The sequence below is a fragment of the Phoenix dactylifera genome, chromosome 2 (assembly GCF_051530095.1).
Source record: "Phoenix dactylifera cultivar Ajwa chromosome 2, Ajwa_hap1_PhDact_Kaust_v1.1, whole genome shotgun sequence".
Lineage (NCBI taxonomy): Eukaryota > Viridiplantae > Streptophyta > Magnoliopsida > Arecales > Arecaceae > Phoenix > Phoenix dactylifera.
The window spans coordinates 36,932,324-36,955,947 of NC_143191.1; the positions used below are offsets into that span (position 1 = coordinate 36,932,324).

Here is a 23,624-nt window from a genome sequence, read left to right on the forward strand (position 1 = left end):
ATTCTTTCCTTTTTTTTGTGTGGAGTTTTCAAAAGAAATAAGAAACAATTTTTTTTGTTTTTCAAAAAGTCCCACTAAAAATCAAGTTTATTTCAAATTTTTGATACTCACAGAGAAAATACTATGAACAAATTAATATAGAGCTCCCCTCAAAAAGTTTTTTTTTTCTTTCTTCAAAGAGTCCCACTAAAAATCTAATTTACAAAATATTACAAACGAATTATTTTTTGTGCTTAGATTTCTTTTGTGTGTACATTTATTTTTGAATTAATTTTTATTTCTTTTTGAAGAGTCCTACATAAAATTTAATTTATTTCAAACTTTTTATAAGAAAATATTATAAATGAATTATTTTTTCCTTTCTCTGTGCATGTGGAGTTCCCATAAAATAAGAAGAATTTTTTGGACGCAATATCTTTTTTCCAAACAGTCTACTAAAAATATAATTTAGAGAATATTTCAAATGGGTTATTTTTTCTTTTTTTGGTTGGATTTTTTATGCGTACATTTCTTTTTGGATAATTTTTTCCTTTTGAAGAGTCCCTGTAAAAATGATTTGTTTATTTTTTGTGCATGGATTTTTTTCTTTTGTATATGTTTCTTTTTGAATAAATTTTTTTCCCTTCCCAATAAAAATGAATTATTTTTTTAAATATTTCTTTTTCTTTTTTTTGGTGCACGAACTTTATAAATTTATTAAAAAAATGATTTCTCGAGTGGAAGCGAATATATGCAAATTCTTTTATATGATTTTTTTTATAATTTTTTTTTGTATTTTTTTTTAAAAAAATTTAGAAAGGGAGTTGAGTTTTCCCTGTTCTAGTAATGTAAGAGAAAAGAAGAGGAGACGATAGCGGCAGAATTTTGACCGGGCCCTGATCTGACGACCTGGAATCTCTGGCCGAGGCCTGATGAAAATCCGGGGAGCTGATCTTGTCCATGCTCGAACCGTGCAGGTATAACAAGCCAGGTGCTTCTTCTGGGAAGGAAAAGGGGGAAAAATCTCCGGGAATTTATTTCCCGACTTCAGAATTCTTCGGTAAAAGGTTCAGCACGCCGAGTCCAACAGGGGCAGGGGCCGGCGGCGGCGGCGGCGGCGGCGGCTGGTGAATAGAACACGGCGAGAAAAATTAGGGTTTGAGCCGCCTCTCTTTCTATCGGAGAGATGGAGGAGGAGGCGGAGGGGGGACGGGTGGAGGTGGGGCGGCCCGCGGTGGTGCTGGTGTGCGGGAGCCTGATCTACTACCACTGCGCGTACCGGGAGTCAAGCCTCCTCTCCCTCGTCTCCGACGTCCTCATCGTCCTGCTCTGTTCCCTTGCCATCCTCGGCATGCTCTTCCGCCAGATGAACATCTCGTACTCCCCTCCTCTACTTTCTTCTTCCTCTTTTCTTTTTTTAATCGCCAGAGATTTCCAATTCTCGAATTTTAGATTTTTTTTCCTTTGTTTGTTGGTCGATGCTGCGGTTCTTGGTTTATAATGGCGTCTTTCCGTTTTGATGCACCGAATTTTTACCATCTAGGGGGATTTTGTGTTATGTTAAGCTTGGCAGAACTATAAGCTATTTCTCCTGCAATATACGTGCAATTGTTATTAATTAGAGCTTTATATGGTGTATAGATCAGGGATTCGTTGTCTTGCATTAAATTTTGATCATATTGATAGCAAAAAATGTTTTCCTTGTTTACTCTTGGGTACTCAATTAGTTTCCTGGAGGCTAATTCTTAACATTTTAAGATATCGAAGATGTGATTTTTAGCGTTATTGTGGAAAAGTGTTTCTTTTTAGCAGTAAAAAGAAAGGATTTTGATTGTAACCTGGAATGTCCAAGTCCGTATTTGGTTTCTAATTAAGCTCAAGATGGGAGAAAGACAATTTTGGCTGATTTTGATTTAGGGTAGTCACTAGGTTCTTCGTGGAGTAATCGATCAATACTGGATTTTGTAACTCATAGTACTCAATGTTGGAAGAAATTTTGTTGGAACTTAAACTGAGTTGGCTCAGTTTATTGAAGATGAGATGTTAAGTTGTAGGTTTCTCTACTAACCCCTCTTCAGAAATTTCAATTAGAACACAAAAAAGGGAAGAAATGAGCTTTTGTTACCAACTTGTTCAGTCTCCTATGAAAGGAAAATTTAACATTTATATGTAACTACTGTGTGCCAATTGTCTCAACACTATCTGTGTGTTATTGTTACAAAAATTAAGCTATCTTACTCTCTGTTATGACTAAGCCCGCAGATGCTCCACTTCTCCTTTCCTAAGATGTTCTTTATATCCTTCTTTTCCTCCATCTCTTCAACTCTTGTTTCCTCCTCATCTACCTTCAGCTACCACTGGTATCCCTCTCTATCTCATATTTCTCCTTCCTTACCATCCAAACACTCTCCACTCTCATCCAACTAAGCACAAGGGGTTTATGTGGCACTGGTTATTGTGGGGCAAAGATATATTTATGCGTGTTTTATTGACATGTTAAAAGTGGATATTATTCACATTTTTGGTGGATAAAAAGTTAAAGAAGAAGATAATGATGGCTTTTGATAGTATGAAAAATGCTTTATTTTCTAGTAATATAGAAGATGGTACATGGTCAATTGTACGCTTGGTGAATCACATTACCAGAAAAATGGCGGATAACATATTAAAGATATGATGAGGATTCTCGGGTGTATGACAATACTTCTTTTGAACAATGCCAATTTATGAGTGGGATGTAAACTAAAAGCAATTTTTGTTCTCTTATGAGTGGGATGTAAACCAAACGTAACTTTGTTGTTTCAATTACCTCCTTTTGTTTCTTCATGACCATTCTATAGTCTAGTATATGATCCTGCAAGGCTGGTGCTTATCTATTTCTTCTTTGATTGGTTTAACATTAGTTTGTCCTTGCATGTCTAGAGCATGGAGTTTGGGAGTGTATACACGTTCAATTTCCAAATAATCTTTGGATCAGTATTTATATATTAAACAAAAATAAAAAGAAAATAAAAGGAGTGAGTCTTAGCTCATAAATATAATCTGATATTGATCAGTCATTTTTTTGAGCAGTGCTTAGGATTTGAACCCTTGACCTCCTAGAGAGAAAGCCCTTAGGGGTGAAGCGCCAGCTACCTGTGCTAACAAATTAACAATTGTTGGCTATATTGATGAGTCATATAGGCCTCTTGAGAAGCGAATCCCCCATAATGACACGCTTCATAAAATTTGATACTATTTTTTTTCTTTGGAAAACCTATACCTGCACATGTCTGTTGATATTTAAAGAAAATTGTGATTAGCGAATACATACCCAGGGATGAATCAGCTTCTTTCATACATAAAGCCATCTAACATCTGATGTTTCCTTCTTTACTGTACTGGGTCCTAGATGAATAATTAGTGTTTTTAACCTTTGGGATAGTTATTTCTGGGGTTCTCATTTTCATTGGAGAAGACAGTATACATGAATCTTCACCAATCAGCTGTGCTGGCAAGATTCCAAATAACTTATGAAGATGCACTTCTGGTTAGATACTTTTGTAACATCAGCCTTTGATTTTATAATTGTATTATTTTTGTCCATTCATTAGGTACTAACAATATCCGCCATGTGATATCTAGCAAAGCCTTTACGTGCTCTTGATAACCTGACATCCATTTCATATGGTTATCTGACACCATTATTATATGAATGCCACTGATACGAAGTGTTTAAACCTATTGTTTTCTAGTTGATTAGCACATTAGTACTGAACTTTGCCATCATCATTTTAACGGTAATCTGTATTTGTAAAATTGTTTTATTCCAGCTGCTTATGCCGCTGGCCTGTCTATATGTTTAGCATTAACAGGTGAGTTAGGATTTAGAGTCCGGTCTTCTTGTTGCAACCCTCTCCTTGCAAATATTTAGCTGCAGCAGGTCTAAGCTAGAGATTCATGGTAACCATAAGGTAATTGATTGGCTAATCTATTCAAATGTTTTGTGATTTGTATTCAGGGTACCTGTAGATCCTCTTGAATGGCAGATTTCTCAGGACACAGCCAATACAATTGCTGCATGCTTGGCTAATACAATAGGGGCAGCAGAGTCTGTGTTACGGGTTGCTGCAACAGGACATGACAAGAGGCTATTTTTGAAGGTCTTTTAGTAACAATTGCACATCTTTAATTTTCAGCATTATTTAGGAAATTTCATTGTACATTACTGTTCATCTAGATCCAGAAAGTTGTTTGCTCTTCTATTAGCTGTCTTTATAGCTAAAGCTGTTGTTGTGCTACCTCAAGAGGACTAGGTTTAGATTATCGATTTGGCATAGCAATTTGCTTGGCGATAAGTGTCTCATTCATCATCTATGACTCTATCAGTTTGAATCTCATATACTCCTATTCAAGCCCTGGCATCTTGGTCAGGCTAAGGATCCAAATTGAATCAGCATCACAAATACCTTAATCGGCTTGTGGTCAACCTCAAGTGGGCATGTGCTATAGTATCCCCTAGTCCATATGGGCTATAGGCCGAATCTACTTTGATACTATTTTATTTGTAATAACCCAAGATAGGCTAGCTAGAAGGTATTATTTGGGTTTCTTGGCCCTATAGAAGTACTCAAAATCTCGCCAATGCAACTAATATGGGATTAAACACACGCCTACATGGGCTCTCATAATAGTGCATTGTTTTGACATTCCCATCTTCTGAGTTAGATGACAGTGAACTTCTTTGCATCAAAAAGGCTCCAAAATACACTTCATGTTCTTTCATAGTTCGTTTGGAATGTACGATGTTGTTGAATTCCTTCAAGGTAATCTTATCTAGGCATTGGAAGGTGCAACTGATGTGACTTTGTTACTTTTTCCTCCCATGTGTAAAACAGTCTATATCTTTGTTATGTTCCTTACACATTATTGTTAACTTTCCAGGTGGTGCTTATTCTATACCTCCTAGCAGCTTTGGGACGAGTTGCTTCAGGTGCTACGGTGGCTTATGCTGGTAAATATACTACATAACTTATCTACTCTCTCTGTCTCTCATTTGTGTTTGAGATTGTCCAAGTGTCCAAAAAGCTCACCCATCTCTTACTGTCATTTGGCTTCCTTGCACATCCTCCCATTGACAATTCTGTTGCCATTCCTGGTACCAATAATGTTATGAAGACCATTAATTTTATTACTATAATCTGAAAATGCACCCTTATATAATGTATAATGCCTTGAATACCTGTTAGTTATCAAATCTTTGTTTCAAGTGCTTTTGTGATTTGACATAAGCAAATTGTGCAGTACGTTTAACTCAGCTGGTTATCTGGTGTTTTGAACAGGATTGTGCTTGCTTTGTATGTACGCTTTTGCCCAAAATTCCCAACTGATCAATAGGTGCATTTCTCGGTTTTCAAAACGAAGAGACTCTACAGGTGGAGCTCAGGATGCCATATAAGGGGTAAATTTGCAATATTCTGGCCCCTAGTCTATGGGTTATAGAGGCAATTTTTCCTTTGTATAGATTAAAGACGGCATCCAAACTTCTTTGGTGATTGGTTTGATTGCATGACGTGTAACTTGTTCAAAAGCATATGAATATCCATTTGTGGGTGTTTGATTGTTTATCTGTATTTCCTGTTATTTCCTGAAAACAGTCTAACATTAGCTAGCAGATCTATATCTCGTTGGGAATTATTATTAGCTTGCATTACTCTTATGGGAATTTGTTTCAGTTTATATACATTGCTTTTTCTGAAGATCCATTTCCGGATGTTCGTTCGTTTGTCTGTATTTCTTCTTGTTATTTCCTGAAAACAGTCCAACGCCAGCTAGCAGATCTGTGTCTCCTTGGTAATAATTATTAGCTTGCAGTACTCTTATCAGAATTTGTTTCAGTTTATCAACAATGCTCTGGCCATCTAATTTATCACATTGAGCTTGTGATCATCCAAATGAGAGTAATGGGAACATTGAGCTTGTAATTCCATTCCTCTTTCTTTGTATAGCAAGTGATGTAATATGCATCGAACCATATCATTATTTACTAGCTGTATAATATCTTTGTATAATATGCATCCAACCATATCATTATTTACTAGCTGTAAATTGAAACACATGAACAGAACGAGACTTTAGCATCTGCTGGCATGCAGAATGATGCATTAGTTTCTATTTTGCCAAAGGGGCATGGCCAGTTGACACCCCTTCTGTATGTGAGAGAGGTCTAAGACTTGTATTTGGGCGTCAGCATTTCCACGTTGTCTCCGAACAACAGTAAAAAAAGTACATTGTGTTTTGTGACCTGACTGTGGCTTTTGCTTCAATTTGATTTCAGATGCCCACGCACTTGGATAATCTTCAGTAGTCACACCCTCTTGTTAACCATGATCGTGAGCAATTTTTGCAGACATAATGAAAATATCAAATCATTGAAGTTGCAAAACCTTGGGAGTCATCATCACTGATGAAAAGATAAAGCTCATTGCATTATGAAAAGAAAGTTGAGAAAGTAGCATATTTAAAGTTACTAGACAGAGTTTGACAATACTAGTCTTCCACTGTTTAGTGAATGGAATTCAAAGCTTGGGCATTGCATTTGTATGGGAATCCCATGTCCAAATGTCAGCCCCGCTGTTTGTTACTTCACTGGAGTGTCTGTTCTGTAGGTTTTCCAAGCCTGGGATGCTTTCCAGTGGCAAGCTGTGATTCATTCTAGACCTGATACCCCCATTCTTGTTCTGACTATTCTCCATTGCTATGCTTTGAACTTGTCCGGCCGCCGACATACCAGTGTAGCAAGTGTCATCACCTTGGAAATCCAAGGTTGAAAGGACATCTGATAATGCTCGACATGGCTGTCGAGTATTTAGATACTGGGGTGATCCACTGTTGCTTTGAAGGAGATGGTCTAGACTACAAGTTAACGACCCTCTAGTAACCAAATCTTCTGCCATCTTTACCTGAAGCAAAAAAACAAAAGTTAAGTCTCTCTTGGACTGCCTCCTGGCCATTTTACAAGCTTGAGAAGCAATTAAGTTTTTGGCTTGTTAAGACTTACCTTGACTCTCAAATTTTCCACACCTGATTTGAGAACCCTGTTATCTCTAGCAGCTTCAGTGAATTGTTGATTGGCATCTGTTAGTTGCTTGAATAAAGATGCATTTTCTCCTCTAAGTTGGTCAACCTGATGATTCAACAACAAAAACGGAATTTTGAATTATAGTAGTCAAAGAAAGGATGCAATTCCTCGTTTATCAGACATATACATACAGTTTTGGGTAATGTTTTAGTGCGTTAAATCCTGCTCCTACTGCATTCCTATTGAAACTATGTGAAAACAAATCAATCCTAGATATGGATTTTGTCCCATGTGTCCAGCATTCAAATTTTCTGTGCTTGGATTAAAGAGGCCCAGATAAATTTTTTGGCTCCCACATTGAATATTGGATGAGGAAACCTCTTTGTAAGGTAATTCTAGTAGGCAGTGTTGGGCAAGGGATTATATGCTGAAGATTACTCTTCCTTATTGGGCTATCATTTTCAAGTTGTAGATTGTCATCATCATATTCTTTGTTATGCATAGCTGAAGGACCTAGAAGTAGTTCTGGTGCGACGATTATTTTCAGTTGGAAGTGTGGAAATTTATATAATATGAGCATGGTTAATTGTTACCTGCAACTCGAGATCAGCTAAATGTGCTTGCTTTCTCTTCCTGGAGCGTCTTGCAGATTCGCGGTTGGATACCATCCTTCAAAAATTGAGAATCCCTGAATTAGAACTATTCGAAGAAGAAAAAGGCAAATGGAACATGCTTCACCCATGCAGTAGCTACTAAAAGAATCATATGTTGTTATCTCATTCTTAGGTTTCTTACGCATGCAATGCCCTTTGATTTGGTTAGGCAGACCTGTATAAAATACATGATATGAAACTATGCAGATGGTCTAGTTTCAGAGCCACCTCATCTGAAGAAAAACGAAAAATTGTACAAGGGAGCTGCAGATCGTACAAAAACCTGTGGCAGAGAACTTTCTCATTCATTGTCATGGTGTTTGCATCACAAACATTCTGGAATTTCATCTCGGAATAAGTATTTGGTAAGTATTCCATCAAAAATCTTTGCCATAAATTGCTTGTATGGAATGGATGATCATTATTTCGTGGCATTACAGATGTGATGAAATTAAAATGATGTGAAGTTTTAGTTATACCTTCTCATGCGCTTCAAATCAGAAACGTTTGTGCTTTGTTCGCATGACCCAGGCTCGAATTCGAATGATTCGTCATCTGACTGCTCAGAACCACTTGTTCCTCCTGGAGCTTGATTCTCTCTACCTTTAGGCTTATGAGCTGAAGTTGGGGTACCAGCTATCAAAAAATCAGTGTCATGATACAATTAGATCATTCTATTGCATGCAAAAACTGGGATCGATCATGGTAAAAGCCTTTGACCTACAAGCGCAATGATGCGGGTTCCAATCCTAGGAGAACCATTTGTAAAGAAAAAGAACCTGAAAGATTAGTACTGTACCATAACTACATAATGTTTTTCTTTATTTTTTTAAATTTTTAAGTATGCATAAACTGTGACCTGCAAAGAGGGCAGTGGGCAGGAAAAGGGAGCAGCTATAGAAAGTAACAAGTAACTCAAACAAAGTGTTTCATGGATGTTAGATGGTTAGAGAAGCCGGCCTGGTGAAGTTGAATTCCCTCTGATCTCAGTCATGAGTATCTTTCGCAAGAAAAAATGGTTGATTTTCCTCTTTTTATGGCCTCAATAATTATATCTCATTCTGCACAGATTTCAAAGTATCTTTTTATTCAGCTGCTTGCATGGTTATCAAAGCAATCATTGCATGATCCAATGATGGATTCGCATGGAGGAAGATGAATCCTTCCCCCTGTTCCTCGGTCATATGAAAATTGAAAGGTATCACATGATTATACCAATTTCCTCTCAATAGCGGGCGCCTAGCTAGCGGACTTGTGACACAAGCAATGGTCAGATTTATCTATTTATCTATTTACTTTTGGTGGACTCGTTAAATTTGCTTCCCTCTCCACCTTTTTTTAACCATGAGGAGCTGCGATTCCTTGTACCAAGGCAGATCGTAGACCAAGAAAACCATGATACGTTGAGTTCTGGGCTCATGGTAAGCTGGCTTCTTGGGGCTAAAATATTGATCTGCTCCAAGTTCAGATGAAAGGAGAGGCAGAAGAAGAAGAAGAAGAGAAAGGCCATACCACAAATGGAAGATTGGGACTCGATGGTTGCAGAAATGCTGGAGTGCTTGGGGGTGGGATTCTGAGACCACAACTGCTGACTCCCTGCCTGGAGAACACCAGTCGAATGACTGCTTAACGTCTCCTGCTTTCAAGCGCACAGCCAACTACTCTTCAGTAAGCATCCACGACATCACGGTCTCGAATCTAGGATTTAGATAAGGGAAGGGGCATTTTCTCAGCGAAGTCAAGAAGAGAGAGACTGGGGAGCTCACCCGATCGCCGAAAGGGAAACCCAAGTCGCCGCAGACGTCGGCGAAGGGGTCTCCTCCGGGCTTCTGCGAGGCCGCCGCGGGGAGGAGGAGGTCCTCTATCGCGGCCGGGGGCGGTTGTGGCCGATGATGGTCATCGGTCTTGCCGCCGACCGGTTGCAGTAACGCCTCCAGATCCAATTCCGACGCGAATCTCTTCATCTCGCTGCCGGTGCGGAGCTCTGGAGCTGGGTTCTTTTAAGGGTGCTTGCTTTCTTCTCGCCCGGCTGATGATATCGTTCTTTCCATGGACGCCTCGTCGGACCCAATACAACGTCGGAAAGGCAAAAAAGAGAAAGGGAAAGGCTGGGTGCGAAAGGGATGTCTTCAGGTGGCTGCCCATGCACTGTGTCCTTAATCACCAAAACGCCACTTTCCCAATTTCCTACTTTTAGACCGCCTTGTTCCATTTGGAGCTGTCACCTTATGAACCAAGGGGCAGACTACATCATTCTAGAAGAAGACTCGACTACGGTAATTGAGTGCATTCGTGACATCAGGCGACAGGGCGATGGCCACCTCCTATTCAGAGACATCTAGAGCTCGGTGGCTGGCTGTAACTCGTTTTAGGTAGTTTATGTATTTTGGAAGGCGAACACGACAGCAGACTGGTTCGCCTTCTTTGCTATTCAGCACTCAAAAAAAATTTTATAGACAGGGACTGATTCCGCTTCCCTACCTTTATTTACTCTTATTTCTCTTGACGCTGATGGTAGAACTCACATCAGGCTAACGTGAGATACCGTAGTACCAAAAAAAAAAAAACTAATTTTTTGATTTTCTTTTCAAAATATTTGGAATAACTCTAGTTTGGGAATGTCCTTTTCCATTTAAAAAAAATTGAAAAACAAATTTATGCAAAAAATAATTATGCTGGATTGCATCCTCTTCTCAAAATGATATACATTTTGGCATGAACATATTTGATTGGAATAATTGTTTATTTTTTTTTTTGGGGGGGGGCAACTTTTATGCGCGGGTCTTATTTCAAGTCTTATACTTGTTTTATTGCTGAGCCAAATATTGCATTAACTGCATTTCGGTTAGGAACAAGGTAGTTATTTCATATGCTGGACTTGGTTCAAAAGTAGGATAGGAAGGTTATTTTTTTTGCTTTGTTATTTTATAGGATGCATTTAGTGCAGCAACAATAAGCCGAATAGGAATAGTTAATTCTTTTGAGATAGTTATTTCACAAGGTGCATTTGATTCAAGAGGTAGGAAAAGTGCAAAAGGAATAGTTGATTTATAAGTTATTTCACAGAATTGCTATATTTGTAAGGTTATATATGTACGTTCTCTCTCTTCCCCTCTCTCACACACACATATACAGAGAGAGAGAGAGAGAGAGAGAGAGAGAGAGAGAGAGAGAGAGAGAGAGAGAGAGAGAGAGAGAGAGAGTGTTATATCTGACTATATTTAAATGGATCTCTATTCAAATCCGGTCAGATCTACATTGTATAATAAAGGCCTATATTGATGATTGAAGCCGTTCGATATAATCTACTATTTTTAAAATACTTATATTACCAAAAAAATATATAATTCAAAGATCCTTAGCCTATACATCAAGCGATCAAAAATCATATATAATTTAGTATTATTTAGACTGTCCATATTTGGACTGTTTAATATATAGAGTACGAGTCTTCAAATTATATAATTCTTTATATACAAATAATTTAGAAGTAGTAGATTGTATCAAATTGTTTGGATCATCGATATAGGATCATATCGTCCAAATTATATGACTCTCTCTTTATATATATATATATATATATATTTGTGATTTTTTAAGCTGCCAAGAGGGACAAGTTGATTGGATGAAGGGAAGCTTGAGAATTGTGACAAGAACGAGGGTTGTAATGGGAAAGCAGGAGTGGGGCAATGGAGGTTGATTCGGATTCGCACCGGCCTTTGGAAAGGTGGGAGGGGTGCATGAACTTCCACATAGGCCGCGGCTTACTTTTGCTTTGCACGGCAGCCTCAACCAGGATCCGCTGTTTCGTCTTGGTTAGCATTTGATGCTGTTTGATGATGCGTCGAGTTGCCATTGGTTCATAAAATCTGAATAAAGGCCAACTCTGCAGGCTAACTGCACGGGGCTTGACACGTCCCCGGATAACATCGAAGTTGCCAGAGAAAGAGCAGCCGGGCCACTAGCGACCCACAATCTTCCGGTCGTAACACGACACATATATTATAAAAAGAATCTAGGCGCTAAATCCAGAAAACTTTGTTCTTTAGCATGACGTATATGGATAAGAAACTTTGATTTCCGACAACAAAATAAAGGAATTGGACACTTCCATACGCGTTCTGAGTAATGGAAATTATGGGATCTAGATGGAAAGCTGTGATGACCTTTCATGGAGCAGGAGAAATAAGTGAGGGGCTGGTTTTAAATGGAAAGAGAATTCCATATATAAGTACTTTGCAGTCAACTGCTTTTGATGTAAATTTCTCTGCAACTATCAAAATTTGCTATGTAACCCCAAGGTCAGGGGCTGCAGAGTTGTGCAATCAATATAAGTTTCTAATGTGCTCGAGTTGCAAGAATTCTCAAGTTGAACGACGTTAGATGGGTTGGAAGAGCTACTAATGAAATAGTATGGTTTATACCTGGAATTGTCTACGTTGTGCAGTAGCTCTTTTGCCTGCATTCTATCTGAAAACTTGCATGGTTTTTTGTGTCCGAGATAAACTTTGCATGGAGGAGGAAGATAGACTAAAATTTATGCGTGTACAAGTTTTTGGGCATGTTGTGCACTGCCTTACAAAAACAGAGAATTTCAATTTCAACTCAATTGATCTGGCCCGGGAGAATGAAATAATTCCTTCTAGGTTTCATTTTCTTTCGTTGATGAATTTCAAACTAAGATACATAGCTTTTATTTATACTAGTAAGGTCCAGCTTTGCACAATTTGGATCAAATTTCTCTTGTAGTTGAAAGAGGATACAATTTTTTTAAAATAGATATGACTAATAAAAATAATCACGAAGAGTTAAAATTCTACAGTAGATAGATCTCGACTTTTATATCAATTTCGCATTCAGCTGCCTCACCTAATTCTTTCTTGATTGGGAGTTATGTTCAGTTAAAATCTTTTCAGAAAAAGAAAAAATTTGCTTTGATAGGACTGTTTTGATGTCCAAACGATGAAATTTGATCTCGATCGCTTGGTGCACCATATCTTTTAGTGGTGGTGCCAAATTGTAGATACCGAAGAGTTACCCAATTCAAAAAAAGCCCCTTTAATTGGGCATCGTGCGGCCAAGTTATGGCATTCAAAATTTAACATGTGATTCGACTTTCTATAGCGTATCTTGCTCTTAAACTTGTGTTTGGTAGTAGTCAAAGTGGTCGACATCGAATTTGATGATCCTCCTAGATTACCGGTTGATGGTTAATCAATTGAATGATAAATTTTGTATCATGTACATATGCATATGTAGGTCAAGGTAAAAAATAGGCTCCATCCATTATTGAGCTCTTCTTGTTTGCTATTACCCATGTTCACATGATAAATTCTTTCAAAAAGCCACCTAATGAATGTTAGCTTACATCAAATTTACCTAATAACTAAATAAATTGAAAGTTTTGCTTAGGCTTCCAGATCAGTGAAGAGAAAATTTCTTGCAGTGCTAGACTATTAGATTAAAAAAATATAATAATTTAACAGCTTCACCGAAATGACAAAATGTTTATATTGCCATATTTAGGGGCTTAATCAAAATATCTTGAGTGCTTCAATCCTCTTGCTTTTCTTGTTAACCCCGAGTTCTGCCTTAAACAAGCTTGCTATTTTCAGTCAATATCTTTAGTTTGACTCCCATTGTAGCGTAGTTCGAAAAGATATTTTACATAATATTGTTCTATTCAAAGTTGATCTTTTTCAGATAATATAGCTAGCAGTAGGATTTGCTTAAACTTCTGCAATTAATCTGTCCCGTGGCATTCATTGGTCCACGTATCATGGATAATGTGACGTGGACCAATAAAATCTGCATAGTAGCAGAGAATGTGGTAACAGTTAAATAAAAAATTTCGTAGCAAAGCCTTTAACCTTCCTATTCACTAAATTCGAGCCGTTGTCGGTAATTATCTAGTATCTTAAACCGACAGATGATATGATGGTTTATGAAACGAATAACCTGAGCGACTATAACACCAGCTTAGGATGCTGCCTCTCTCTGTGTCAACCTCAGCTTATGCCCGTATGCAATTCTCCACTAATCTTTCACATCTCTTCCTTTTCTATTCCATTTATCGAATCAGTCATAGATTCCAATGCTATCAGCCTGCCAACCCCCATGCAGCGGAGGCTTGGGTGGCAATTAGCACCCTCCCCTTCCCTTTCCACCAAGATCTCTATGACTATGAGTTAATAACAGAATTTTCTTACATGCTTTATGGAGCAATACCACATATATCTTTGCCTGAGCTCTTATGTAGCCTTTTATTTTCTGATTTTGTTGGGCGTATTCACACACGTTATGTGTGAGCCGCTGCTATACCAAAAAAGGAAAGAAAGAAAGAAAGAAAAAAACAGCTAACACCTTCAAAACAACCTCAAGCGATGCTGCAGCCAAGTGGTTGGGCGCAGAGATCCAAACATCAACCTTTTTCGTGCCAACTCCAGTGGAAAGCTGAGAGTAGAAAACAACGCATGAAAGGATCAGCAAGCCGAGCTCTAATCTCTTTTGATCTCCCATTAGTGATGAGGATGCATCCATTTCTGTTCCTCCCGATAACAAGTTAACTATGATCATTATACGTTCCAAAGAAAAGTGATTCTAGCGCACCCTTCACTTTTTGATTGTATTATTGACCAAACCTGGTTGGTGGAGTGGCATTTGACGAAGGTGGATATATGGTCTTCCTCATCAGCATTGCATAAGATGCAAAGGGCAGGTCTAGGCCACCCTCTTTTTAGCTAGGTTGTCCCTGTATGCAATTTTCCTGAGTTGTCGCTTTGGCGACTGCCCACCGTCTAAGATTTGAATGAAAATTCATTCAATCTCCAAGCAAAGGTGTTTTATATCGATGGGGGCTGATGAGATTTGATAAAAGATCCCCGAATTGGGTCAACTCATGTTCATTTTCCTGATAAAGTGGTCTCATAAAAGTTAATTGCTTTGTAGGCATTGCACTCATTAGCCTTCGAACGGTGAATGATGATGACCAAGTCTAGCAGGGGGTCATCACAGAGTCTCAAACTTTTCTTTCGGGTTGAGTCGGCTACCTTATAAAGCATTTGAATAAATACATCCAATTGCATCAATTATCCTAAAGATGTCCTGAAATCATAAAAAAAATCTCTTACCGTACCGAACCAATATCCTCAGCTATATAAAAAACTACCCAATCAGTCGTACCATTGGCCTTTCAGGAAATATATAAAATCTCAACTTTGACAAAGAGAAAATGCCCTAACGTTTGCCGAAGGAAGATTTATGCTAGGTGGGTTGGGATTTGATACAATTGGACGGATCTAATTTTAGAAGTATGGTATTATGTCAGGTTTGAATGTTTGATGGACTTCCCCTGTGTATGGATTCCTGTTGGGCGTGGCTGAATTTGTTCGGTCCAAATCCAAAGCCCAAACAACGAGTGGGCCGGTACACGCTCCCATTAACCTGGAAACCTTTGCACCCTAAACAGTAACTCCAAACTGAAATCTAAACCACAAGACCTTTTTTTTTTTTTTGAATGTCTTACTCACCGATCATTCCCATAATCGGCAATCGTAGTCCAGTACCAACAGTGTTTATCTTTGGTTATTGATTGCATTATTTGTGCCAGAAGGAGCTGGTAACCGGTCTTCTTGTTGCGTAACTTAGTACTACCTTGTAATGCTTTGCTCTTTTTTTCTTTCAGGGTTCAAAGCTATTAATTTTATGGCTACATTTCCCCCCTCCATGTTCCTAGAAACAGAGTGGATATATACATAGGCAATTTAAGTAGGATGCTTGAACGTAGCATGGTTTCGCTAGCTAAGTTTCCAAGCTTTTCCTCCCTCCATATTGAACTTTTTAAGCCTTCCAAAAAGCATGACGAAGAGGAGGATCAGCTTTCCTTGGTTGCTCCATCTTCCCACAAACCCATACCATGCATCCTTGCAGGAGTTGTTGGGTTTCAGTAGCCGCTGGCAGCTGTATCCAATCGAGAACCCGACATTTCCATATGCGCTGCAACATCATGCATGAATCAAATTAGAAATCAGAGAAGTTTCACTTCAATAAATAATTCTTCTTCTTTATCTTCTCCTTCTCCTTCTTCTTTGTTGATCTTTGTCTTGTTTAATATTGAGTTGTCAATTAATTGTGACTCCTTGTCAAACTAGAATGTTGGGTTATGTTGCATAGACCCAGTTTGTGCATCAGGTGCTTAATGCATGAATGATAAGTGTCAGATTCTTTCAATATCCAACAATTTCTTCCTAGAAAACCATTCGGCTCATTTTGGTCAGGGATTCAGGGATCATAAAAGACATTATCCCCATTAGCTACCCAGATGGAGTGTTTACTATCCATGGGGCTGGAACCAAGTGATCCCTGCTATCTTAGCTTCTGTTATCCTCAGGAGCAGGTGGCTATCCTAACAATTCCATTCAATCCTACCAAAGAAGAGTCGTTATCTTGGGGATAAGAGTTTCAAGAACAGTGTTTCTCATCCCTGGGATACAATCCTACAACCATAATGAGTCCAAACGAGAAGTACTCCGTCATGATCGAAGTTATGTAATTGATATATTTACGACATTATAGTTGATATCATGGCAAAGTTGTAGCTTAAAGATGCAACAATGAAGCTTAATAAAAACAAAATGCTATGCAAGTGAGAATGATGACAAACATGCATGGTGCCAGACTTACATGTACAAATGGTAAACTTTAGGTGTTTGTCAGTGTAGATTTGTTATCTAGTTTAGATATCATCTTTCATGAAAGTTTGAAAGCAATTCATAATAAAGCTCAAGAACATTAGGCAGAAAGAAGTGTAAAAACTTGCCTGATCACTTCAAAGACTATATTGAAGACATTAAAATTTAGTGGATCTTCTATCATTGCTTTCCTTTCGGTAATGCAGATGAGAGTGATGAAGATGACAAGATAAGAAAGCTGAGAGAAAATCAGACTCTTCAGAAGTTTTCCTCCTTCATTTCCTTCCTTTGGATCTACTGAACGCCACTCAACATCTTTAATAGGAAGAAATGAAGTATATGGAGGAAGGTACCTGAAAATAAGAGGAAGAACTATCATTGAAGAAATGAATGACATGATAAATTTGTTAGCTCAGTTGATTGATTGTTTTTGTTTGCTTAAGCAACCATACCTGTTCAGCATGCTTATGACATAATTTTTTTCACTTCAGTTTATGTCAAATTGTGCACTGTTTAATCAATGCTTAATTTCAGTTGCAAAACATGGATTTGGATTTATACGTGGATCTTAAGTTTTTTATTTTTTTGATGAATTCATTGTGATGGAATCCAATTGTGGAAAACTCCTGTTCTTTACGTTCATGCAACATAAAACTTCCTGATGTCATCTAATTGATTTAACATAACCGCTTTGATCTTATGTTATATTTTCATAATCTTGATTAAAGTTTCCTTATAAAGATCACTATCCTAATAGTTATTTAGACCTGTTGGGAGGCTAATATTCCTCTAATAAGCACTTAAATCTTGTTTGATGCTGCTGTATTCAATTTACTGAAATAATATTGATGATCTTAGAGCGAAAGAAAGAGCGTTCTGCATGAACGTATAATTCAGAGTGTTGAAGGCCACTAGATATATTGACCAAGGCCAAGGCCAACGTCAAAGAAAAGGTAAAGATGAGTGTGCATGAGAAAGAATGGGATGGCAAATGGCATGTTGTGAGAGTGGGTGGGGAGCATTCATCTGATGTTTTATATAGTAATTGGTAGGCTTGTAGAAGGCCTTTTAAATTGTGTGTTGCTTTCAGGCGTGATGTCTTTAATTCAACCACGTAAAGGTTCTTCAAACAACTATTGTTTGGCATATTCATTTCTGAAGGTAGAAGATTGATTTATTCTGTGTGTATGTGTGTGTGTGTCAGTAAGTGTGTGTGTGTGAGAGAGAGAAAGAGCTCTGACATCATGACCACATATAGCACCAGGATTGCTGGGGATAGTTTGGAGAGATCAATGATGGATTCCCCGGCATGTCTTGAATTTACCGACTGAAACAAAGCACCTACTAGTTTCTGAAAAGAGTTCAGCCCCTGCAAGGCTTCTGAATTCCACTCTAAAGAGCAAAACAATACCATCTGAACCAGAATAAACCCCAAAACTGTGAAAGCCAGGTAACCAGAATGCTCTGGAGGCAACAGATGTTTATATCTGGTGGCCCTTGGATGCTGGAGCATATAGTTCAATTCTTCTCTTTTAGTAAGCTTCTTTACAACCCATATCATGAATCTTAGAAACACAGGAAATAGTGTGTTCCCAGCCAGAACCTGAGGAACAATCAGTAGTAAAAGAATGGAATTCTTCTTAAAGATCATCATATTTTCATTTGCTGGAGTAAATCCACAGTTCCCAAGTGAAGATACAGCTGTGAAAAAGGAGAAAGTTGAAATCCGAATACCTTTGCTCTCCAAAACATCCCTAGCATTTGAGACAAAGCTTAGATATAGCAAGATAAATGAAGAGCCAGACAAAGTCGCGACTATAAGATAACACAGCACAACATAGCCTAGGTATTGGATCGCATCATGCTTTAGATGCTCTCCTTCTGGCAGGTGCATTTTGGACAAAGTGCCAGCCAATATAGTGCACTTGAGCTGGCTTTCATCATCAAGGTTGGTGCAAATAGGGACCTCAAGGTCTGTGCTGAGTGACTCAGCTCTTTTCTTGGTTGGCCCCTCACTCTTGAACCTGGCCTTCATGAATTGAAGACCTAGCATTGACGTGAAAACCTCCCCACCAACAAGCATCAGAAGAATTAATACCCAAAGCTGGGAGTCTGAGAAAACCTCCATTTCAACAGTCCCCATGCTTGAAACAGTCGATGCTGAAACGGAGGTGAAAAACAAGTCTAAGTTCTTGAGCCTGTTCACTTCATTTCCTGGCTCAAGAATCTTCAAAGCCAGAAAACCTGCGAAGGAGATGGAGATGAAGTAGAATAACTGAATCAAGAATGGATTGCTGTGGAAGATGATAAAACGATAGGAGCACTTTACAAAACGCCTAATAACAACGGCCAATAACTTCAAATATGCATGCAGTTGTTGAGCTTTTTTGCTAAAACTGCCAAACATCTCCTCGTTGCTGAGAGATGTATCTTTCAAGGTCTCTAGGAAATGCTTTAGAAGAGCTGCGACTTGTTTCTTTGAGATTGAGTTTATACACTTATAAACCTTAACCACCCCCGTTCTGGCTGTCTTCTATGTCACCATAGTGGCGATGTGGGACCATGATCTCCTCTAGATTTGGCTCCAATTAATTGAGAGCATATGCAGGTTCCAGATTAATCATGGAATAAGAAGGATAAAAGAGAAGCAGTACTGTTTAGTGGTGGGTCGTAATCACTCGGTTAGCTATTTAGCATGTCTATTAGTAGTCACAAACAATGGTACAATTTGGGACCTCAGAATAAGTTCTCATCAGAATAAGTTCTCATTGGTTCCACTTGAGGAGGCCCGATACGATGCGCCTTCTTGATTCTTGCCTTTTGTTTCTTCTTGCGAACCTTTCTCTTGCTCTGTTTATTTGCCATAGTCAAACAGACAACGAGCACTTTCTTTAGCTTATTCTGTGAAATCTAATTCGAACAGCACACATTTCTATTGGAATTTGGCATGCCCTTCTTTACATCCAGAAGTTATAACATCTTAGTTGATTCTTTTTCAACATGATTTTGACTAACACCTTATCTTATTTTGAGTATTCCAAGTAGATTGTGGTGCTGCTCTTGCACGGCTGCTCAAGCAGGGATCCATATGACGCCTTGTTGTTATGGTGTGATCTTTTAACCTACTCATTCCCATATATTCGTGTTTCCTTACTGCATGGTGATTGTTGTCCTTGTTTTAGGACCTATTTGGAACGGTCCAACACTGTGTGATCTAGAAAACCTGATCCTACGCCTACTGCGGGACTGTGATTAATTGGGTTCTTATTCGTTTAGCCCCAAAACATATGAGATTCTACTTTATTTGTAAAACGGGATTTTTGTAATCCCTGTTTTCTTGGATGTGTGCTATCTTGAGATTCCTTACATGGGACACATGTAAGCAATAACTTACACACACGTGACAAGCCAGCATAAGCAATATTTCAACCATACATCCATTTACGCAGATCACACTCCACTGTAATTCATTTATGCAAATTCTGTTCCACATATCAAGCCTCATTATATATATTTAGATCCTAGAATCATGTTTGTACAGCTAGCCTCCATAATTAGATCCTAGAATTATGCAATTCATTCATACAGATTTTGCTCCACATATCAAGCCTCCATTGTACATATTTAGATCCTAGAATCATGCTTGTACAACTAGCTTCCATAATTAGATCCTAAAATCATGCAATTCATTTATGCAGATTCTGCTCTACATATGAAATCTCCATTGTACATATTTAGATCCTAGAATCATATTTGTACAGTTAGCCTCCATAATTAGATCCTATAATCATGTTTGTACAGCTCAGTTATACCATATATGCAACTATTTAAAGACATCTAATGCAATGAGATCTGTGTGGTATTCTCGCATAACTTCTTTTACATGGTATCAGAGCTTTCTAGCTCCAATGAGCCGATCCTGCATTCTCCAGCCATGTCCTCTACCACCAATTCAATTGTGATGGAACCCCAGAGTTCGACCCCTCTCATTGCTGTGAATGCTACCTCACAGCTTCCTCATAAATTGACTCCAACAAACTTTCCAATAGAATGCCGACCCCTACTCTCAATGAAAAATATTTGCTTCATACTTTCGGGTGCTTATGCTTTCCATGATTGAAACCCTACTCCTCAAATAAACTTAAACCTAAATCCACACCATGCATTTTTCTTGGGTATTCCCTCACTCAAAATGCCTACCGATGCCTTGACTTTGCCACAAAAAGACTTTATTTTTCATGACATGTCATGTTTGATGAGTCTGTTTTCCCTTTTTTTCCACATCACCCACCCAAGTTACTTTTCAAGACTGGCAACCTCTTGTTGAATCCACTAGAGATGATCTTTCTCCTACTCATACCACTGGCAATTCGGATCCAATTCTAGCAGTGCCACTAATGCAACATGTCCCATCATCTCTCCCGCTGCCTGAAAATATCTCAGCCACTGGTTCAGCTTCTTCATCACAAAGTATTAACTCCTCTTCCTTCCTCATTGCATGGTATGTCTTCACCTACACTCTTATCATCTCTCTCACCTTCACCACCACCTAACTTACCTCATCGCACACATCCCATGATCGCCCGTGCAATGAACAACATACACAAACCTAAACAGATGTACCTAGCCACTAAACATCCCATACCTAAAACTACTGAGCCTACATGTGTAACACAAGCCTTGACAGACCCCAATTTGCAATAAGCCATGTTCGAAGAATTCACAACATTTGTTAGACATCGAATGTGGCAGTTGGTGCCTCCTAATTTTTGACAAAATTTAGTTGGGTGCAAATGTGTCTTTAGATTGAAGAGGAAACCCGATGGTAGCATAGATCGTTATAAAGCTCGCCTTGTAGCTAAAGGCTTTTAGCAACATCCTGGCATTGACTTCAAGAAAACCTTTAGCCCCATAGTGAAACCAACTACAATCAGGATTATTCTTTCAATTGCCCTGATGAATAATTGGCAGATACGATAGATGGATATTAATAATGCATTTTTGCATGGCACTCTTGAAGAAGATGTTTTTATGTCCCAACCTCAAGGAATTGTTGATCCTTCCTATCCAAGCTATGCTTGCAGGCTAAAAAAGTCCATCTATGGTCTTAAACAAGCCCCGAGAGCTTGGAATAATGAGCTTGAATCATGTTTGCTTTAGCTTCAATTCAAGCAGTCACAATTAGATTCTTCCTTGTTCATCTATCAATCGGATGGTGAAATTATGTATTTCTTGGTGTATGTTGTTGACTTGTTGATTACTGGCAAAAATAATCGATTGATTGGTGAAGTGTTTGAGCAATTGAGTAGGCGGTTTTCCTTAAAAGATATGAGGCCTCTACACTACTTTATTGGAGTCGAAGTAATACCTACTTCAAGTGGACTATTTCTTAGCCAACATAAGTACATTTGTAGTCTGCTTGATCGCGCCAAATGGATGGGTCTAAGGATGTTCAGACCCCATTGAGCACAAATGTTGCTTTGAAGTTGGAAGATGACTCCTCTTTTGTGGATGCCATTGAATATAGATGTGTAATTGGGGCTCTCCAATATCTTTTATTTACACGTCCTGATATCGCATTTGCAGTTAATAAGTTGGCTCAATACATGCACAAACCAAATCTCACACATTGGACAACCACCAAACGTATTCTTTGATATCTCAATAATACAATTTTCTATGGATTGCATCTTATTCGAGCTACCCATTTGATGATTCAAGCATATTCGAATGCCAATTGGGCAGGCAAGTATGATGATCGGTCAAGCACTATAGCCTATTTGGTGTTTTTTGGTACGAACCTAATATTATGGAGTACCCATAAGCAAAAATCCATAGCTCGTTCTTTTATTGAAGCAAAGCATAGAGCCCTTGCTGCCAGCACATCCGAGCTTGCATGGATTAAATCACTTTTATCTGAATTGCATTTATAGTCCACGAAACCACCATTACTTCTATGTGACAACATCAATGCTACCTAGTTAAGCCTCAATCCTATTATGCACTCAAAAATGAAACATATTGCTATTGATTTACACTTTGCAAGGGACTATGTGAACAAAAGGCTTCTTGATGTTTGGCTTGTCAATACTCAAGATCAATTAGCAGACCTCCTTACCAAAGCATTATCCAAGAATCGATTCAAGCTTTTAAGATCCAAGATTGGCATCATAGATGGTGCCTCCATCTTGCGGGGGTGTGTAAGCAATAACTCACATACGCATGACAAGCCAGCATAAGCAAGATTTCAGCCATACATCCATTCGTGCAGATCACTCTCCATCATAATTCATTCATGCAAATTCTGCTCCACATATCAAGTCTCTATTGTACATATTTAGATTCTATAATGATGCTTGTACAACTAGCCGCCATAATTAGATCCTAGAATTATGCACTTTATTCATACAGATTCTACTCCACATATCAAGCCTCCATTGTACATATTTAGATCCTAGAGTCATGCTTGTACAACTAGCCTCCATAATTAGATTCTAAAATTATACAATTCATTTATGCAGATTCTGCTCCACATATCAAACCATCATTGTACATATTTAGATTCTAGAATCATGTTTATACAGTTAGCCTCTATAATTAGATTCTAGAATCATGTTTGTATAGCTCAGCTATACCGTATACATGTAACTATTTAAAGACATCTAATGCAATGAGATCTGTGTAGTATTCTCACATAACTTTCTTTATAACACATATCTCCTGTCCCCTTCTCACCCCGAGGCTTGAGTCCAAGGTGTGGTTTATCCAACAGATATGGTATGCAACCACCAAAGATACCTTTAATTCTATGATACACTTCTGAAATCTTATTGAACATACAACATCCATGTGTTTCTATCAAATTTTACATCATGTAGATCATACATAGGGAACACTCATTTACTATAATCTACTTAATATAAAACACCTTAGGGTACTTTTAATGACTTTGAACTTGTTTAAAGTTGAAGGGCATATGGAATTTATAGCTAATGGTATATATCTTCTTTAGGTTGCGTAGTTGAACTATGTATACCTTAGCCTGCAAGCCCCGGTCTATTCATACATGATGTATATAAAAACTTGTTTAGAGTTTAATGAAATATAGATGTAGGGAAAAAATTTATATTAGTCCCCTATTGAAATATACAGTTTGATTTCATAGCATCATATAATAATTCTAAGCCTAAAATAGTATAAAGTTAAGATTACTAATTAAAAAGATATTTCAATAAATTTTAT

General features: G+C 38.2%; 3 protein-coding genes across 6 annotated transcripts; 1 reads left to right on the forward strand and 2 right to left on the reverse strand.

The window, feature by feature from the left end:
- The first annotated feature begins 762 nt into the window (after window positions 1-762).
- On the forward strand, window positions 763-10,182 carry LOC103701458 (reticulon-like protein B22). 3 transcript variants are annotated; one of them, XR_603169.6, is made up of 6 exons: window positions 842-1,356; window positions 3,980-4,121; window positions 4,903-4,972; window positions 5,301-5,419; window positions 7,900-8,057; window positions 8,133-8,616. XR_603169.6 is itself a non-coding variant. In XM_008783509.6 (5 exons), the coding sequence occupies exons 1-4, from the start codon at window positions 1,166-1,168 to the stop codon at window positions 5,414-5,416; spliced, it is 519 nt and encodes a 172-aa protein (XP_008781731.3). In that variant the 5' UTR covers window positions 825-1,165; the 3' UTR covers window positions 5,417-5,419; window positions 7,900-10,182. The 3 variants fall into 3 exon arrangements, 2 of the variants coding, with proteins under 2 accessions (XP_008781730.3, XP_008781731.3); XM_008783509.6 differs by having other exon boundaries at window positions 825-1,356; window positions 7,900-10,182; XM_008783508.6 differs by having other exon boundaries at window positions 763-1,356; window positions 5,301-10,182.
- BZIP9 (basic leucine zipper 9) lies at window positions 6,423-9,656 on the reverse strand. 2 transcript variants are annotated; one of them, XM_008783511.6, is made up of 6 exons: window positions 9,459-9,656; window positions 9,205-9,328; window positions 8,172-8,310; window positions 7,633-7,708; window positions 7,019-7,144; window positions 6,423-6,920 (listed from the first exon to the last, which is right to left on the reverse strand). In XM_008783511.6, the coding sequence occupies exons 1-6, from the start codon at window positions 9,654-9,656 to the stop codon at window positions 6,537-6,539; spliced, it is 1,047 nt and encodes a 348-aa protein (XP_008781733.2). In that variant the 3' UTR covers window positions 6,423-6,536. The 2 variants fall into 2 exon arrangements, with proteins under 2 accessions (XP_008781733.2, XP_008781732.2); XM_008783510.6 differs by having other exon boundaries at window positions 8,172-8,328.
- A 5,067-nt stretch (window positions 10,183-15,249) lies between the features above and the next one.
- Window positions 15,250-18,848, reverse strand: LOC103701576 (cation transporter HKT1;3-like). Its single transcript, XM_008783698.5, has 3 exons — window positions 17,624-18,848; window positions 16,511-16,735; window positions 15,250-15,687 (listed from the first exon to the last, which is right to left on the reverse strand). The coding sequence occupies exons 1-3, from the start codon at window positions 18,787-18,789 to the stop codon at window positions 15,489-15,491; spliced, it is 1,590 nt and encodes a 529-aa protein (XP_008781920.3). The 5' UTR covers window positions 18,790-18,848; the 3' UTR covers window positions 15,250-15,488.
- Window positions 18,849-23,624: the final 4,776 nt, after the last annotated feature.